Here is a 21,317-nt window from a genome sequence, read left to right on the forward strand (position 1 = left end):
GGGAAGTCAATTTTGTAATGAAACATAAACTCTAAAGTCACAGGAAAGTTTCATTTAGGTTTTTTAAAATTATTGTTTTGAATTAAAATTGTACTTCTTCCTCTCCATTTCCATGTAAATGAAAAATTACTAGATCAGGACTAGATTTATAAATTATTTATGTTACTTTTCTGTATGACCTTAAAAAATACACCCAGATTATGGTCTCTATGTGCTCTTTCCTACAAAAAAGAATCATAGCTTTTTGGAGAAATGGCTGACTCTCAGCTTGGGCCATGAAACGTATAAGATGATTCTGGAACATCTTGTCCTATCAGAAATCCAAGATTCCTAGGGTTATTCCAAAAGGACTCAAGAGTCAACTAGAAGAGGCTTCTACTAGTCAAACGTCGGACAATTAGAACATCGATTAGAATAGCAACAGCAATGAACAGATTCATGACACGTCTTTAAATCCAAAAATTCATAATGATATTTAAAAACTAACTCATTGGTCGCCTGTGAAAGATGGTAGGATACTATCTTACTGTTTTGGTAACTGACATATAAATAGATAAAAAAAACAAAAAGAACTTATTCCTGTCTTCTCTATAAAAATTGTACTTCAGGGTAACCAAATGGCTGATGAAGTAGAGGGATTCCAGCTATAAAAAAATGTAAAATACTACCAATTTACAATCTTTAATAAAATAAAGGATCTAAACAATGTTCATCAATGGTTGTTGAGTGGAAGAACTAGATATATGATATGCTTCTTGATGAAAGTATACGACCCTTCCTAAAATGTATTCTTACTAACCAACCAACAAACCTGAATATGATCCAAAAATATAAGAAAAAAGGCAGGCTGGGCGTGGTGGCTCATGTCTGTAATCCCAGCACTTTGGGAAGCCAAGGCGGGAAGATCACCTGATGTTAGGAGTTCGAGACCAACCTGACCAACATGGAGAAACCCCGTCTCTACTAAAAATACAAAATTAGCTGGGCGTGGTGGCGCATGCCTGTAATCCCAGCTACTTGGGAGGCTGAGGCTCGAGAATCACTTGAACCCGGGAGGCAGAAGTTGCAGTGAGCAGAGATTGTGCCATTGCATTCTAGCCTGGGCGACAAGAGTGAAACTCTGTCTCAAAAAAAAAAAAAGAAAGAAAGAAAGAAAAAAGGCAACCCAGGGATGTAACTAGAAAAATCCAGACTATGAAAAACCAGACTATAATAAAAGACCAATTTCTTCAGTAAATAAATTGTGTATGGGTGTGTGTGTGTGTGTGTGAAGTGGGGAGTCTGAGGTGTGAGCATAAGCCAAAATATTATTATTATTAAACTCTTGAGTTCAGGGGTACAAGTGCAGGTTTGTTGCATAGGTAAACTTGTGTCATGGGGGTCTGTTTGTAAAGATTATTTAATCACCCAGATATTAAGCCTAGTAGTACTCATTAGTTATTTTTCCTGATCTTCTCTCTCCTCCCACCCTCCACTCTCCGATAGGCCTCAGAGTGTGTCGTTCCCCTCTATGTCCATATGTTCTCATCATTTAGCTCCCACTTATAAGTGAGAACATATGGTATTTGATTTTCTGTTCCTGTGTTAGTTTGCTAAGGAGAATGGCCTCCAGCTCCATCTATGTCCCTGAAAAGGACATGATCTAGTTCATTTTTGTAGCTGCAGAGTATTCCATGGTGTCTGTGTACCACACTTTCTTTATCCAGTCCACCGTTGATGGGCATTTAGGTTGATTCCATGTCTTTGCTATTGTGAATAGTGCTGCAATGAAAATATGCATGCATGTGTCTTTATAATAGAATAATTTTATATTCCTTTGGGTATATACCCAGTAATGGGATTGATGGGTTGAATGGTATTTCTGTCTTTAGGTCTTTGAGGAATCGACACACTGTCTTTCAAAATGGCTGAAATAATTTACACTTCCATCAACAATGTCAAGTCTCTTCTAAAGAGACTTGAAAGACCTAATCAATCAACCATAATATGTGGCCCTTATCTGGATCCTAATTCAAAAAACTGTTACAAAAATTGAGACTGGGGATTTTAAAAACTGCCTGGATTTTTGATGACATATTAACTATATACAACTATATCTACGTATGACCACTTATATATAAAACCATAAATTTTCTTAAGTGTGACAACAGGAATATTTACAAGTAAAATTATATGGTCTTTAGGATTTGCTTTGAAATATATGTAACGTGGGGGCAATGTGTGAGAGTACAAATGGGTTCATTTATACTATTCTATGTATAAATTACCTTAAATTTTTTCCAAAGAAAACAATTAAAAAATACAAACATAAAAACCAAAGTCAGTCTATTAATGCCTCTTTGTCTATAATGCAGATAATATTTCACACCTTCCTTACAAACATGCTGTAAAAATAAATGAGTTCTTTGAAAAGTGCTCTGTCTGAAGTCCTGTTAATCAGGAATGAAGACAAAATGTTGATGCTAAAAACAAGGCTTAGACTTTATATATACTCTAGTGACAAAAAGGATACCTTTTTATATATATGACAAAGAATGCTTGACATATGTAATGCATAGTAGCTGTAAGTTAAACCAACTACAAGGTATGATTACTATTAGTTTAATAAAATTATTTTAAATTTATATTAATTAAATCAGATGTAAACTCCTATTAGGAAAATGTTTGAAAAATTATTTTGGCTATATTTTAAAAATCTGAAGAGTTGATATGATTAGATATTAAGAAAACTAACATAATTGGATTAAAATCACATGTGATTCATAATAATTTTGCTTTCTAGGGTCTATGATAAATACAAAAGTATTTTCAAAACAATTTAACCAAGGTCTACTACACTAAGTAGTGTCATTGACTTGTTTAGTACAGATTTTATTAAAATGAATAATGTATGTATATAATATTTAAAACAAGAAAAGACCTGATCTCAAAGGCTCACACTTTTTTGTAACCATCCCACTCCCCACCCTACTGAAAATGGATAAAGCTTTGGTTAACAAAATGCTTTCTATAATGTGTAGAATATTTAGTTAAGTACCTGTTATTGAGAATGTCTTGCTCAATAACATTCATGGTGAAGTTTTTTGAATTTGAAGCAATCACTTTGAAGTAAATCACCCTTTCAAATTTGGATTGAAAATGGGAGGGGAATCGTTTTTAGGCTTTTCTTTCCTTAATGTGACTATTTCCACAGCTCCCTATGAAAATTAACGAACCAACTTAGCCTTACAGAAAATGCCATTTAGAAGGACAAGGATTATAGCTTGAGAACAGATCCTGTGATCTAAATAACACAACTATTATTTATATACCTTAGCAACTGTGAAATTTATGTTTTCAAATAATTTTAAAAGTAGCATTAAATTTCTTCTAAATCATTAGAAAAGAAGAAAGCTGATCAAAAGACAAAAAACTCTGATTTGTATTTAATGTTTAACATTATCAAGTTTAAAGATCTTAGAGACCCACCATTAGAAATCTACTACCAACTAAAAGAAAAACACTATTCTTAAACGTTTTATTTGGTCTTTACCTGCTGTATCAGAAAATACCAAACTGGCATTTATCAAAGATCTTTTGTTTATTTAAGAATACACTGTTAAAGACCACCCTAGACAACATGGTGAAACTCCGTTTCTACTAAAAATACAAAAATTAGCTGGACGTGGTGGCGGGTGCCTGTAATCCCAGCTACTTGGGAGGCTGAGGCAGGAGAATAGCTTGAACCCGGGAGGCAGAGGTTGCAGTGAGCCAAGATCATGCCACTGTACTCCAGCCTGGGCAACAGAGCAAGACAGCGTCTCAAAAATAAATAAATAAATTTTTAAAAAGTAAAAAAAAAGAATACACTAATAAGCTGGGTCTGGTGGCTAACACCTGTAATCCCAGCACTTTGGGAGGCTGAGGCAGGCAGATTACTTGAGCCCAGGAGTTTGAGACCAGCCTGAGTAACATGGTGAAACCCTGTCTCTACAATAAATACAAAACCTAGGCGGGTGTGGTGGCATGCACCTGCAATCCCAGCTACTCGGGGGGATCGCTTGTGTCCAGGAGGTGGAGGCTGCAGTGAGCTGTGATGGCACCACTGCACTCCAGTCTGGGTGACAGGGCCAGACCCTGTCTCAAACAAACAAAAAACGAAAAAGAAAACACTAATAGTATTTCTCCCTTACAAATCTGCAAGGTAAGAAAAACAATCAAAACATCTACCTTAGATTTAAAAACCAAGTAAAACACTGAACAGATATAAACCTATGAATTTATCACTATATGAGACAGTGAAGGTAGGGCAGGGAGGAAGATAATACTCGTCTGCTACCCCTGGAGGAGGTAATATCAACTCCAATATATATTACCAATACCAATACATAACACCAACTTCCTATTCTGAAAATTGGCAATTAAGATATTAAGTATTTATCCTGCCTTTTCACAAGAGACTATAATTCATCCCTAGTTGATAAGAAAAACTTCTTTAAAAAAGAATGCCAAAAGGAAGGGCATGCATAGAAGAAAAGAAGCATGAGAAATTCACCCAAAATCTCCTGTGTAATAACTGATTTAGGCAAAGACAATCACATGTGCCTAAAACCATTATGTGAAAGACTGTTAGAAAACAAAGACCGTCACACAGTGCCAAAGTGTCTCCTCACTGACTACTTGCTAATCGTAAAGAGAAAAGATTGCTTTATGTTGGAGACAGGGCATCACCAGTAGTGACGACAACCTGACTTCATGAGCCTCCCAGTCGGAGGCTCTATAAAGTACTTGTCTGTCATCAACCATAAAATAGTCTAATAAAAATGTTTTACATAAATACAATCAAGCCTCTAGACCTCATTTACAATCTAGAAGAATTACAGAGGATGCATAATCCCTGAATAATCCTGGACTGAAGACCCGATCTAAAAGGCCATTTTGGGAAAAGAGGGAAATCTGAATATGAACTGAATATTAGATGACATAAGAAAAGTATTTTCTTAGCTGTGATAATGGTAGTATGATTATGTATATATATGAAAGGTCCCTATTTTTATTAATAGGAGTTACATGTTGAAGTATTCAGGAATGAAGTATCATAATATCAAAGTCTTATGCTCAAATGGGTCATCAAAAAATATAGATTTAAGCAAAGAGATAATAAAAATATGGGAAAATGTTAACTGCTAAATCTAGGTAATACATATATGGGCCATCAGTTTAGTTTTTTTTTTTTTTCAACTTTTCTGTACATTTGAATCATTTTGTAAGTTGACAAAAATTACTTTAAAAGGAAACATAATTATGTAACAGTCATGTTTTACGAAGCAACAAAAATATTTCTTGACTACGATAGTGCTTGATATATTTGAATAAGGAGATTAGTGACATTTGTGACATTCACTATTAAGTGGGAAGTTTTCAGGTGAATAGAAAAGTTCAAAGGAAACCTGAGGTAGAAGAAAGAACTACAAAGAGAAAAGCTTCTATGGAGAAAAACACAGGAAATCAACACTGGAGAAAATGAAGACAGCAATATTGCAAAGCTGGAAAACAGAAGACTTTGTCATCAGTTTCATCTTTGAGATTAACAAATTATATTTATCTTATGGAATAATAATAAATATATCTTTCCAACCTTAAGTCTTATTTCATGTTCTAATTTTAAAGTGCTCTTCTGTACTTTAGACAGAAGTTAGGTTCAATGGAAAAGATAATTAAGTCATCAGTCCTCAAGGTCAAATGTAGCTCACATTGTCTCCAAGTATAAGGCTAAATCTATACAAATTACTACATTAATAATTTCCCTGTGATATGTAATGGCTAATTGTGGAACAACCATTGGATTTTTTAAGTCTTCTGATTTTGGTCATCTTAACAATGGCACTGATTAACTACAAAATCTCATTAGTCACCTGGCTATCAGCCTTTATTACCACAAGGAAAAGTAAATCAATTAAAAAAGGTCAATTCAGTCAGGCCATATAAACATTGTCACCACTTTTCTGGAATTAGACCCTTGTCATCAGACAGAAAATAACTGACACACTGACTACAATAACAGAGTTTTATTATAAATGTTCTCTTAAATTTAAATCCTAAGTTTCCACACATATGCCTAAGCCATCACCTGTAAGTCTACTGTGGCTTCATGCTCGGAATCTCATTTTATAGCTACTTTTAAACTTTCAAAATTGATTTACAGTAATACAAAGAGAGGATAAAGTCTAATTTTGCCTTCCAAATCTAGTCTAGTAGTACACCTATGAGGAAAAAGCAAAAACAGTGCATAAATTTTTATCTATTTTTTCCTACCCATTAGGAAAAGGGTGAGCCATATAATTTTCCTTACTAGTTTGGGAAAGTTCTATTTGATCCCTGAGTCTATTTCTTCACTTGTAAAACAAATAATACACCTGTAAAACAGTGCTGCCACACCTGCTTTGCCTACCTTAAAGGGCTGCAATAAGGTGAGTTAAATTCCTTCAAGACTCTTCAAATAAAACAAATGACTTTAAAAATATCATTTGTTTAGATTACATCTTAATTTATTTTATGACTGAATATTCTATGGTACAACATACAAGAAAACAGTTAGTAGGATTTCATTTTTACTCCTAAGCTATTTAGTAAAAACCAAATTAGACATAATCATATACATAGAACTTTTACCACAATTATTGAAGCTGAAACTAGTGAAATAATTAGTTACATATAGATCTGGAGAAATTCTAAGAAGAAAACTGGCCAGGACTTAAAAAAAAAAAAAGCCAATGTAATGAAAGACATAAATAAATAAAGGCAGGAGGTGAAGGACATAATTTAGATGAAAGGAATCAAATGAAATGCTGATCAGATGCAGTACATGATCCTTGATGAGGTTCTGGATCAAACAATAAATAAAAATTAGAAAAATATTTTGGGGAAAATTAGAGCAATTTGTTCTGTATGTTAGATAATATTTTATCAACAATAAACTTTTTGAGTGTGACAGTAATATTATGGTTATGAAAAAATGTCCTTGGTTTTAGGAGAAATATGCTAACATATCCAAAAAAGAAATGTTATGTTGTTTGCAACTGATTTTAAAATGGTTCAGAAAAAAATTTTAACTAGAGAGAAAGCAAATGTGGCAAAATGTTAACAACAGCTGAGAGTCTAGATGAATAGTATACAGGTGTTCATTATTCTGTTTCAATTTTTCCATCTGCAATTTTCAAAAGACTCAAGCGTGAAAAAATGGTAGGAAAGACAACACTGCATAAACCAAACAAAAAGTTGGCAAGTAATGAAAAAAAGCATGTCAATTTTTCATTAATAAAATTATGTATTTCAAAAATCTAACTTTCTAAGCCAAAATAGATTCAATATAATACTGAGATATTATGTCCTTATTCAAGAGTGACACTTAAACAAAACAGTTGAATGAGGTGAATTTAATAATATAATAAAAGGTCTCACTAAAAGACTTCCTGTAGGTAAAAAGCAGTGTAATTTCTAAAAGTGGAATAGAAATAGACAAAAATGTTATTAGAAAAGATCATGAAACTAAACTTAAGTCTTTATAGATTAGTAGACTGTTACCCACAGGTTTTCAGGAATACAGCTATTATATAAAAGGCCATACAACTTTACATTCTTCTTTAAAAGATAATTTCAAAGACAAGGAGAACAAATGTGATGGCTCTTGCTTTATCGCACACTTCAACCATTCCAAAAACAAGCAAAGTAGAACAACTAGAAATAATTAGGGGCAGCCCAAAGGCAAAAACAATGACATTTTGGTCTAGAAATGACATTTTTCTAGAGTAGGAATGCTCTAAAAAATGAGGAAAGAAAAATCCTCTAATCAACACTAGACTTAAATAATAGACAAAGCTAAATTTAAGACCATGAAGTAGAAGAAACTAAGTCTGCCTTATACTGAAAAGTTTTCCTACAGGATTTTAGATGAAAAAATTGTAGCTAGATTTCAATAGTCTCCTTTGTTATCAAACCAGTATATATATACTTGACAAATTCTCTAGGTGGTGTGGTATTACTTTTTAAATGCAGTATAAGCACTCAACTATTCTAAATGGACTGGCAGGCTTTTCTGCTCTGACAGAAGATTGGACAATTGCCCGACAATCTCATAAGAAATCAGAAAGTATAGTCAAGAAGGTCTTTTTATGGCTTCATTTGAATATTAACTAGAATGAGCATCATTATAACATGAGCTAACAATTTATGTTTAATCTCAAATAAATTCATAAAAAATTTAAATATACTGTTAATGTGGAGTTACATTCTCTGCTTTAAAACCCATTTACTGGTTTAGATGTCCATTACTATGTTTTCTTAGGAAACATACAGTATTTCTTATAACAGATAAGCTCTGTAATAGAAACAGATTAAATCATATTTATGAACTAACCTGTTTTTACCAGTGCTTCTCTTTTCTTTATAAGGCATCAACAATGTAAACGGCACAGACAAAAACAAACTTCCTAAGATGTATCTTTTTTTTCAAAATAGCATTTCCTTTACCTTGTTAATGGGTACTATCAAAGCTGGTTCCACTTTAGCTTCAATTTCCTCTGGACTGTGAAAACAATAAAGTTTACCTCCTCGCAAAACACAATACAGCCTTCTCCAACTAATCAGACCTTCTATCATTTGCTGGGAAAAAAAAAAAAATCAAGAGACTATCAATTTTAAATTATTAGCACCTTAACCCTAAACTCATCAAAATACTCATCAAGGTTAAATTAGTTATTTAGAATTTTTTTAATGTGATGGAATTATACATTAATTTGCTATACAAAAGGTTAATTGCCCCAAATCCAAGAATACGTTAATATCAGAGAAGAAAAGTTTGGAATTCTTAAAGGCATTAAGTGAAATGGAGGTAATGATTACCACCTAACTTTTACACACATAAAACCATAGATTAATGCTGTTTTAGAAAAGCTAGTCAATTAAAAATTAGTGCATAGAATCCTACAGCAATTCATCAAATTACTCAGGAAAATATCTATATGTTCAAAATATTATTTTCCCTTACTGTTCTCAGAGCATCAGAAAATGTCAACTACCCTGTAAGAATGCAAATTTTCTTTCCTCCTAATGGAATCTTTTAGAAAAAGCTATTGATTCATTGAAGCTCACAATTAATTATTTACTGAATATAAATAACTATGGTTATAAATAAATCAGGAGGAGGTGGCACAGAGGCAGCTTTGGAAGCTCTGAGTCCTAAACCGTGCCAAACGCTGTCTGCCAGAAAGATCTTTATGTGAAAGGTGCTGAGCAGCCCTCATCAGTTTCCATAAGGATTCCTCTGTTGCTGATGATCCTGTTGCTATTAATGAAGCAGAGGAGCATGGAGAGGTAGCGCCTTAGCCATCAACATTGCTGTAGATCCCTCCCCGCCTTGTCATTCTTTTCACCCGGAACCCCCTACAGTTTATATCTGATAACATTTAGAAAACTGACTTTTAAAAAAAGACTTAAAACAATACTTCTCAATATCAGAAGGTGAAACAACTGCCAGTATATTAAGATTTAAAGTGGAGCTACAATTGTTCTAGGATATTTAAAGTCCTCTAACCTGCTGATTAAGAAATCCTGCAAATGCATCCTCAGCCATACAGGCTGGCTGGGCAACTAGTCGACAGCACATGTTGCCATATAGGGGAAGCCAAAATGAAGACTCCTCTATTTAAAGGAGAAAGAAAAAAAAATCAAGTTACAAATATATGTTTATTTAAGGTCATTAGACATTTTTTTTTTTTTTACAATTTTGTTTTGCTTTGTACAGAACATATTTTAAAATTACTTTTATGTAGAGTCATCCTACTCAAATACCAGTGCTGTATTTAGTGTGAAAATCAAATATGAGAACAGAAAGGACAGGATAATATTAAACTGATAATTTATAGCATGCTATTACCTGAATTAAAAATGAACTGTTTAGTCTCGTTTGATCTTAATTGAATATTCAATGAAAGTTGTTCAGAGAATATAAGTGATCTCATTTAACATAAAAACATTCTAACATGTTTATCAAATTCTACTTTTTACTCTGATTTTCATTATAATAATTAAAAGGTGATCCTTGGAATAAAACATTATTCCACTTTGCAAAGTCAAGGCAGGCAGATCACTTGAGGTCAGGAGTTCGAGATCAGCCTGGCCAATATAGTGAAACCCCATCTTTACTAAAAATACAAAAATTAGCCAGGCATGGTGGTGCATGCTTATAGTCCCAGCTACTCGGGAGGCTGAAGCAGGAGAATCGCTTGAGCCCGGGAGGCAGAGGTGGCAGTCAGCTGAGACTCTGCCACTGCACTCCAGCCTGGGCGACAGAGCAAGACTCCATCTCAAAAACAAAACAAAAATGAAAAAAAAAAAAAAAAACATTATTTCAGAGAACTTAAGATAACTTAATCAACATTTTTGGCCCTTTCTCTTCCCCTTCTCTTGCTGAACAATTGAGTCATAAGCCATTAGGTAGCGCCCCCAACATGAACATCTGTGCCAGGACTGGAGAAGGAGCTGTGGTGTGCTAGAAATGGATGGTGGAGACAGGCAGAATGAGAATGTTGAGCAGGAGGGGCTGCCTGCAGGAGGTATCAGTGCCTCAATAGGCTGAGAGGGTGATGACACTGGGGTGCAGCCTAGATTTGAGACTCTGTCTTGAGCAAGCAGGGTAAAAGAGGTATGCCTGGGAAAAGGAGCCTGAGGTGGAACATTAGAGCCCAAGGGGATCCTCTACTCAGGAGATGGCTTGCTGTGGGGAGTCAGGGACCAATCAGAGAAAGTGGGGGCTGCTTGATGTGAAGTATCAGAACCCAAGCAGAACAGAGTATCCATGTTCAGGGGCAGCCTAGCCTTGGAAGTCAGTCTGACAGCAGTGAAGCAGCCATCCACACATGGGGTAACTCAGCAGTATGTCAGAGCCCTAAGTTGAGTGAGAAGGGCATCCAGGGTTCCCTGGGGAAATGGCCGATTCCAGGGATGGGGAAAAGTACATGATGAACTGAATATATTGATATATAAGGAAGTGCTCAAAGAATGATGGGGATGTGTCAAAAAGACATAGAGGTCATCTCAAATGGGCTCTCATTGGCCAAATTGGGGACAATTTGAACCATAAAACAAACAATGATATTAACAGATTATGATACACTGCATAAACATGAGTCCATACTGATATAAAATAAAGCAAGGAATACACTGAAAGTCTAGTAAGAAATAGTATACAGTTGACCTTTGAACAACATGGGTTTGAACTACATGTGCCCATTTATATATGGATTTTCTTCCACCTCTGCCACCCCTGAGACAGCAAGACCAACTCCTCTTCTTCCTTCTCAATGCGAAGATGAGGATGCAGACCTTTTTGATGATCTGCTTCCACTTAATAGTAAATATATTTCCTCCTTATGATTTCCTAATAACATTTTTTCTTTAACTTACTTTATTGCAAGAATCTTGTATATTTTATATATATAACATACATAATGTGTTACTTGACTGTTTATGTTACCAGTAAGGCCTCTGGTCAACAGTAGTCTATTAGTAGTTCTATTAGTCTATTAGGAGGAGTCAAAAGTTATATGTGGATTTTTGGCTGCATAGGGGTTGGCACCTCTAACCTGCATGCTGCTCAAAGGTTAACTATACTTACATAGTAGTTTCTTTTTTTTCTTTCTTTCCTTTTATCACCTTCCTCCCTTCCTTTCTTATTTGAGACAGAGTCTTACTGTGTTGCCCTGGCTAGAGTGCCGTGGCACAGTCTCGGCTCACTGCAGTCTTGACTTCCCCAGCTCAACCAATCTCCCACTTCAGCCTCCAGAGTAGCTGGGATCACAGGTGTGTTCCACCACTCCCAGCTAGTTTTTGTATTTTTTGTAGGGATGGTGTTTTTCCATGTTGCCCAGGCTAGAGTAGTTTCAAGGTACTCTCCTCTCACCAAAAAGTATGTACTGATTACAAAGAGGGGAAACAAAAGAGTGACTTCATAGTACAGAAGTTTGGAAGACACCATCTTAACCAAGTGATCAAAGCGAACATCATTAATAATGGCCGAATCAATGATATGTCACCTGATAGGATGCAATGAGAATGCAGTATCACTTCTGTGATATTTCTGCCAGAGAAGCATATCCTGAATCTTATTCCAAGAAAACATGAGACAAACCCAGATAGAGGGACCTTTTACAAAATAACTAACTATACTCTTGTAAAATGTCAAGGTCATGAAAGTCAAAAAATGACTTAAGAACTAGTCCAGATCGAAGGAAAATTAAAAAAGCATGATAATTAAATGAAATGTATGATTCTGCACTGTATCCCTCTGCCATAAAAAACATTATCAGGACAGTGGGCAACACCTTGAATTGAGTCTGAGGATTACATGGCAGTAATGTACTGGTATTAATTTTTTGACTTCAAGAGTGATGGTGATGTAGCTGAATGTTCTGACAGTAGGAAATACATATTAATACATTTTGGGGTACAGAGTATCATGTAAGCAACTTGCTCTCATAAATTTTTTTGAGGGGAAAAAAAAAGATCCTGACATTCAAGCTGGGTGTGGTGGTGCGTGCCTGTAGTACCAGCTACTCCAGAGGCTAAGGTGGAAGGACTGCTTGCACCCAAAAGTTTGGGGCCAGACTAGGTAATATACTGATACTCATCTCTAATTACAAACAAACAAACAAACTTGACATTCAACTTGCAACTTTTCTACAAGTATGACATTGTTTAAAAAAGTTCTTTTCAAAAAACATTAAGATACTTTAATGACGATACCTACCTGTGTACTATCTATCTATATGGAGAAAAGCATTAAATAATTTATTCTAGGCATCAGGGTATAAACAACAACTCAACGTATGGTTGTTAGTTCACACTAGACCACATAAAAATGATTTTTAAAGTTTTTGCTTTAAAAAGCAAAAACTGTGTCCTGATGGTAGTGCCTATAAAATGGCTAGCTACTGGCCATAACTATTATTTACCTAAGAGTTTTAATTACCCCAGAATTTTTTTGTTATTTAATATATACATGCAAGGTAGCCAAGGTCTGTAGGAAAATCAAAAAGTCTTAAACTTATCTACCCAAGATTCTACTATACAATAGCACACAACAATGTTCTGAGAGGATTCAAATCTTTTTCATTAATACATTTTTAAAACTGCTATATTTTAGCAATAAAGGGCTTAATCTGGGAAAAATAAATGCACAAGCATAATACATGCAATTCCAAAATGCAAACACAAATAAAAGCTATTTTTCCTAAAACAGGCAGCAAATGAAATAAAAATTATTAAAAGCATGCATTTCAGTAATACTTGTGAAATCAACTTTGTGATTTATAAAGTTTGAAAGCAAACTTCTTTATATAGGCAATCCCAGATTTATGAATAGCTTATGTTCTGAATATCTGTAAGTGAGGTGAAAAGTACATCATAAAGAGTAAGAAACATGAAGGATACAATGAAAAAGACTAACATAGGGTTAACAGGAATGCAAGAAGGAGAAAAGCTAGAAAACGGCAGAGGCAGTTTGAAACACATAAGTGAGATTTTGTCTAAACTGATGAAACATATCTATCAACAATGTAAAGAAGCTTAAGAAACCCCAAGCAGCATAAACTCTCCACCTAATTATACCACAGTAAAATTTTAGAAAACCAAAGGGAAAAAAGAAATAAAAAGATTACACTTATAGAGGTAACACACTGACAAATGATTTACAACATTTATAATAAAATAGAAGCCAAAAATATCAGAATTATATCTTCAATGTCCAACAAGAAAACACTGAAACTGAAGAATTAAGAAATATCTTCAATTATGAGGCAAAATAAAGCCATCTTCAGACAAACAAAAAGAACCAAGAAGTTTGGTATCAGTTGAATACATTAAAATAAATTCTAAGGCATATACTTCAAGCAGAAGGAAAATTATCCCAGACGCAAGGCATAAGATACAAGTAGTGCATAGAAACATGTAGGTAAATCTAAATAAGTATTAAATCTATAAAACATCTTGCTAAAAAAAAAAAAAGAATTACAATATATAACAATAGCACATAGGTTAGGGGAAAGAGTTTAACTGTTCTAAAGTCCTTGTATTTCTGAGAAAAGCACAAAACTATCTTTTAAGTTTAGATTTTAATAAATATGATTAATGAAATTTTTAGAGATAAGTTCTAAAAAATGAGAAAAAGGATGTATAACTTTAAATCAAACAAGGAAAAATTGCCTTAAAAAGGCAAGAAAAAAAAAAACATGGAATAGGTGAGACAAATAAAAAACACAGGTTATCATAGTAGATTTAAAGCTAAATATACAGCTATCTGATATTCAACACAGAAGGACTAAAAACTTCAGGAAGAAAAGATTGTCAAATTAGAGAAAAATTAAAATCCAACATAATGCTGAAGAGGCATGTCTGTAACACAAAAATAAGTACAGTTTGAGGTAAAAGAAGAAAATACACAATTTAAACACATATGCATTAAATAACAAAGCCTCAAATTATATACAGCAAAAATAGATATAACTATGGGTAGAAAAATCCACAATCACAGGAGATTTTATCACACTTCTTGCAGTAATATAGACAACAGTCATTACTCCTAACAAATAATTAGCAAATATGGAACATATAAGTGAATAAAACTGACTAATCTATTACAAGAATGAGAATTAAAAAACAGAGACGGTACAGAAAGTAAGTACCAGTAATGGAAAACAGGGAACAATGTTTCAGAGGCTGCAGAAATTCAATAGATATAGAACATTATAGAGACTTCAATGCCTATAAATCTCAAAGTTTAGATCAAATGGGCATCTATAAAAATATAACTTATTGAAACTGACCCAAGAAACAGAAAAGCTGAAGAACCCTGTAACTATTCAAAATGATTAAATCAGTCTAAGAGATAAATACATATTATCACAAAATGAGATACTATAAGTAATGAAAATCATACATACTGAATGATTAACAAAAAGCAAATTACTAAGACAACATGATTCCATATCAAAGTTCAAATCATGCAAAATTATATTATTTAGGGAAGCACACAAATGTGGTATTAAGAAAACTATAAAGAAAAGCAAGGAAGTATATACCACAAAAATGGAGATATATGTACACCTAGGGTAACCAAGGGAATGTAGTGGTAGTAATGTTCTATTTTTTGACATGTTCTATTTCTTGAGACAGGGTCTTGCTCTGTAGCCCAGGCTGGAGAACAGTGGCACAATCATACCTCACTGCAGCCTTCTGGGCTCAGGCAATCCTCCTACCTCAGTGTCCTGAGTAGCTGGGACTACCTGCATGCACCACCATGGCCAACCAATTTTTTTTTTTTTTTTTTTTGGTAGAAATAATGTCTGACTATGTTGCCCAGGTAAGTCGCAAACTCCTGGGCTCAAGTGATCCTCCCACCTCATCCTCCCAAAGAACTGGGATTACAGGCATAAGCCACCACACCTAGCCTCAAAATTATCTTTTTTTAATTATATATTTACATTTCATGAACTTTTGCCTATTTTTAATATAACTTCTTATTGTGAAACAAAAAATATTGGTATAACATTATCAATTTTATCAGTATAGAGCCACAGTCTTTACAACAGTAAGTATAATCAGGACATTTACCACTTATTTATTTTGCTTGAAGAAAATGAGCAAAAGTAAACAACCCAAATCATACTTCCAAACTGCCTTACCAACACTGCTCCATATTTTTCATCACGAGTAAAATCACCTGGGAGAGTAGCAAGTGCTCATGCTAAGTTTTACAAATCTTCCTAATGACCTAACCCCCTTCTTCACTTTCCTATATATTTATTTTGGATAAACTAAAACTACCACTACAATCCAAACAGAAAAAGGTTAAGATAATTTAACCCTTTCTCTTTCTTACATTCTCTGCTTCCTACTAACAGAAAGCCTGGGTTCCTTGATTTTAAATTTAAAAGTAAGTCACGTCTTTAATTTCCAGCTAGAAGAGTAGTGAAGTCATAAATTCCAAGTCAAAAACAAGGATTCAGTATGCCCGAGACCTTTCTTTTCCCACTAAACCTTGCAAACAAATCTCAGTGTAGAGAAAGGAAAATAAACTTTTCTCCTTTGGGGAAGAGGGACAGATATATTTGAAAGAACCAACAGAATCACTTGTGCCTCCACTATTTAAGCTGATAACCACTTGAGGAGAACATACTCTAATTAGAAATATAGGCAGAATGTATGTAATAAGTAAAATATATATTGTACTTACCATTTCCATTAATAGACAGATTATGGGTCTTGAAACTATCCTCAGCACTTTCCAAGGTTAGGGTAGTGTGAGCTAGCAAATTATACTTTACACCACTAATAGTGAGAAAGAAGACATGTTTTAAATATTTTTGTATGTTTTCTACTACTATACAAAATATTTATATGTTCAACAACAAATAATAAAACACTTGATTTAAAGATAAGCAAAGGACTTAAATAGACATTTCTCCAAAGCAGGTATACAGTCAACAAAAGAATAAAAAGATGCTCAGTATCATTAGTCATTAGGGAAATGCAAATCAAAACCACAATGAGATATCACTTCATACTCATTAAGATAGCCATTAGTAAAACAAACAAACAAAACCAGAAAGAAGTGTTAGCTGGTATGTGGAGAAACTAGAACCTTTGTGCATGGCTAGTGGGAATGTAAAATGATACAGCCTCCATGGAAAACATTTTCGTGGTTATTCAAAAAATTAAAAATAAAATTATTGATCCAGCAATTCTACTCTGATATACACCCAAAAGAACTGAGATCAGAGACTCAGATATTTGTACACCCATGTTCACAGCAGCATTATTCACAATAGCCTAAAGGTAGAAGAAACCCAAGTGTCTATCCAAGGAATCAACAAAATGTGGGGTATGTGCTTGTGTGTGTGTATATAAACACACATATATAAAATGGAATATCATTCGGTCTTAAAAAAGAAGAAAATTCTGACATACATACAACCTGGATGAATCTTGAAGACATTATGCTAAGTGAAATAACCAGTCACAAAAGGACAAACACTATATGATTTCACTTACAAGAGGTACCTAGAGTAGTGAAATTCATAGAGATGGAATGTAGAATGGTGGCTGCTAGGAGGATAGAGTGAGGAATTAGTAATGTTCAATGGATACAGAATTTCAGCTTAAGAAGATGAAAAACTTCTGGAGATGGAGGGTAGTGATGGTTGTACAATGTGAATGTACTTAATGCCTCTGAATGTATACTCAAGAATGCTTTACTACAAAAAAAATTAGATATGATAGATGACATTTTTTGACAATAGAAGTTTTAATTTAAGTTTATCTCTGATATTTTGTCAATAAAAATCTGCAAATTATTTGTTTTAATTCACATAAATATTTCTCTGAAGGGTCCCCATTCATTTAATAAATATTTATTGAATACTTAAAATGTGCCAAGTCCAATGCTAGGTGATGGGCATTCAATGGCAAACAAGATCCAGCATTACATTCTGATGCAGGCAGAATGAAAAAAGAGTAGGCCAAGGAATAAATCAAATACCAGCATTTTCAAGTTGGAATGTAACTTTTTCTATGAAAGAAACGAAAGAGAAAACTGAGGACCTGTGTTAGATAGGTGAATTGGGGAGGCTTTTCTGGGGAGGTAACAGTTATCTAGTCATAAAAGAATCTAGCCAAGCAAAGAATGCAGGAAAACATTCCAAGCAGAGTGAGCATGTGCAAAGGGAGGGCCGAAGGAAAACCAGTGTGGCCGGTGCACAGCAAGCAAGCAGGAAGGCTGGAAATACAGGCAGTGATGAGCTCACCTGGGGGCTCTGTGCGCCTTGGAAGAGGGGTGGATTTAATTCTAAGGGTAATAGCAAAGTTGATAAAAAGTGGAATAATAGGGTCTGATTTATATTAATTTCCCGGGGCAAAGGCTGTCTTCTTGACCAAACTCTAGCCAGGTTCCTCTGAATCCTTTTCTCAACTAGGCCTCAACCTTGGCCTCTAAAGACCTGAACAAATGCTAGCATTGTTTCTAGCAGCTCAAAGTTGCATCCCTAAGATGTCTTCTTAAAGTGCCTGCCTGAGAAAACTCAAGGCTGACAAAAGAATTTGTTTGTTCCAGCCAAGACCTGAAAACAGGGCCTTTGTCTTTCAGTCTCTGTGGTAAGGTAGAAGACTGATTCTGGTAAGTACCAGCTAGCATGCCCAGGTGGGTTTTACGTGGACCAATCCCCGCTTCCCACTATCTGGAACTTTTAGCTAACTCGGAGCCTGACTCAACCTCTCCCAATTTCCTCATTATCCCTTTAAAATGCCCAGTCGCCGCTACACAAATCAAAGTGCAGTGCAAATCATGTGCAACTAGTCTTATCGCAATAGCACATTAACTATCATGCAGCTTTGCTTATTTTTCACAGAATGGATCTCCTTCTTCTGGTTATCTACATCAGAGATTTGAGGGTTTTATCTATAGTGTGAGAACATGGAGGACTTAATTACACTCATTCCATTTTTTTCTTTTCATTATAGTTCCCTTTGTGGTACTTCCCAAATAGCTAGAATTTCTTCTGATGAATTTCATATCCTGGCACTGCTGTGGTGATAAAAAGTGAATTTATGTTGAGTAACAACTGTATTTCCTATGTTAGTAATCCTAATTTTTTTCATGATGTTTTTTTCCCAAAATCAGCAAAATCTCAAAACATCGAGTATATTAAAAGAAAAAAAGAGAGAGAGAGAGCATGTGTGCGCGAGCCAAAGAGAGATAAGAAAACAGTGATGTCAGCTGGGCACGGTGGCTCATGCCTGTAATCTCAGCTACTCGGGAGGCTGAGGCAGGAGAACTGCTTGAGTCCTGGAGACAAAGGCTGCAGTGAGCCAGCGTGAGACTCTGTCTCCTCAAAAAAAGAAAGAAAGAAAAAAAGACAGTGATGCCTGATAGGAATTTATATTAATTGTTCTAGGTGTTGTTTCATAAACCTCCTTTGTTTCTTACTAAATCTTTAATAAAATCTCTGTATTATAAAGAAAACTATGCAAACATTTAGTAAACATGCAATGTATGCATGCACTTCAGTAAATAACAGCATACTCCATAGAATACTACTCCCTTGGAGAATGCCTGTTGGCTTTTACCATATAGTCATTAAAGACCAAAGATAACTATACCCAATATTTTTGGTCGATGTTTATATAGGAAAATTTACATTTCTGTCTCCAAATTTCAACATAACATTTTAAACAAAACAATGCATGAGTAAACATTCAAGTTACATTCTGAATTGCTATGTCAGACTCACACTTAGACTTTTCAAAAGTTCACAATGTATCAACAAATCTTTACTGCTGCCAGAACTAAGAGAGGCACAAGTGGCCATTCTCTGCTATTATTCACTTATTCTGAACAAGTTTCTATAGTGTCTTTCATAATTAGCTCTTATTTTTGCCTGTTGTTCACACAATTAATCCCCAAAAAGTTGAAGTATTAAACAAAACTGTGAAGAAAGAATCAAAGTAGGTTGGGCCGGTGGCTCACACCTATAATCCCAGAACTTTGGGAGGCTGAGGTAGGTGGATCACTTGAGGTGGGAAGTTCGTGATCAGCCTGGCCACCATGGCGAAACCCCATCCCTACTAAAAATGCAAAAATTAGCTGGGTATGGTGGCATACGCCTGTAATCCCAGCTACTTGGGAGGCTGAGGCAGGAGAATCACTTGAACCCAGGAGGGGAGGCTGCAGTGAGCCAAGATCCTGCCACTGTACTCCAGCCTGAGCAACAGAACAAGACTCTGTCTCAAAAAAAATTTTTTTTAAATCAAAGTAATTGAGAACAGCAACTACAATGGAAGAGCAAATATGACTACACATGAACAGCATACTTATATTCATATTAGTTGTTTGGTTATCAGGGTTCAACATGTTAAGCATTATCCCAATGTAATAATTTGTCCCTGATAAATCAGTCTTCTGAAACTGTATTTTAGAAAAGTAGATGGGTGTTTTAAATTGGTAACATATTATAATATTTCCCACTTAAAATAATGGGAAGTAGACTCCCTGTGAGCATTTTAGGATGTCAAGGAGAGTGATCAATTGTGTTAGTGGCAAAAGGTCCAGGAAGAGGAACACCAATAACTGACAATCAAATGTGGCAACATTAGATCACCGTTGACCTTGACGAGAGTAGTTTCTGTAGGACGGGATGAAGGTAACATGAGGTAAGTCAACTGAAATGGTCTAATAGAGAATGACAGAAGAGGAAGTGGAGATAGGAATATAAAAAATTATTTTCCATGAAGGATAGCTATGAAATCAAAGGTATTTCAGCATGTTCATAAGTATACAGAAATGTACAAAAGTTGATGTAGGATAGGAGGGGAGGAAACGTGCAGGAGCCTACTGTGAGTAACTGAGAAGATGGGATCTAGTGCACAAGTAGACAGACCTTAGATGAGGTGAAGGCAGTTCACAAGAAAGGAAACTGCAAACATAGCAAACAGCAAACACAGAGGCAGATGTGGGTAGGCTGGCAGATTTCGTGGATGGGGGATATTCAAGTTCTCTTCCAATTACTTCAGTAATATCAATGACATATGAAACAAAGTCATCAGCTATAAATGAGGAGCAGAGAGAGGATATTAGTGGTTAGAGAGGAGAACTTGTGAAATACTTACCTTGAAGAGAGGTAAAGTAGAAGACTATGGAAACAGAATTGCTTAGTCATACTGAGAACACATTTAAGGTTAGGGATTATGTATCTCAAGTGAGATCAGGAAGTGTAACTGTGTTTTTCTCTAGCTTTCTCATCTATTCCTCATGAGTATGAGTGCAAAGGAGCTAAAAGTAGGAGTTAACCAAGGTTAGAGTTTTTCCAAGGAAAGCATGACAAAAGAAGAGAAATGCTAGGAAAACATAAAAGAGTAAATTATGTATTTTAAGCTAAGTTGGCATCAGAGCACTGAAGGGAAGAACCTGGAAATGAGGGAGATGATGGAGAGTGGGAAACCTACTACAAAGATTACACAGCACATGCAATTAATAGTAATGACAAGATCTAGGATATAATCATGGGGTGGATGGCTGAAATGGGTAAAAGGACAAGATTACTGGTGCAAGGTCATGAAACTGAAAGGTCAAGGTATTAGATGGGCTAATACCTGTATTATTAACACATGTATGTTAAGTCTATCAAGAAAAATATCTGAAATGGTAGATACAGAAAAAAAGAGAATGAAGACACTTTTGGGTTTTATTTTTAGGAGTGGCATTGTAATTTACTGTCATTGACCACTAAAAA

At 34.9% G+C, this 21,317-nt stretch overlaps 1 protein-coding gene across 2 annotated transcripts in view; it reads right to left on the bottom strand.

Moving 5' to 3' along the window:
- Positions 1-21,317, bottom strand: part of RTKN2 (rhotekin 2) — a 164,282-nt gene that overhangs the window by 14,470 nt on the left and 128,495 nt on the right. For both annotated transcript variants that reach the window (XM_064374167.1, XM_064374168.1), the window contains 3 exons: positions 16,268-16,362; positions 9,572-9,678; positions 8,509-8,640 (listed from right to left, as the gene is read on the bottom strand). In XM_064374167.1, the coding sequence (XP_064230237.1) occupies positions 8,509-8,640; positions 9,572-9,678; positions 16,268-16,362 (334 nt within the window). The remainder of the gene's footprint in view (positions 1-8,508; positions 8,641-9,571; positions 9,679-16,267; positions 16,363-21,317) is intronic.

Source organism: Aotus nancymaae, unplaced genomic scaffold (assembly GCF_030222135.1).
Source record: "Aotus nancymaae isolate 86718 unplaced genomic scaffold, 86718_ANA_hifiasm-v0.15.2.pri h1tg000010l, whole genome shotgun sequence".
NCBI lineage: Eukaryota > Metazoa > Chordata > Mammalia > Primates > Aotidae > Aotus > Aotus nancymaae.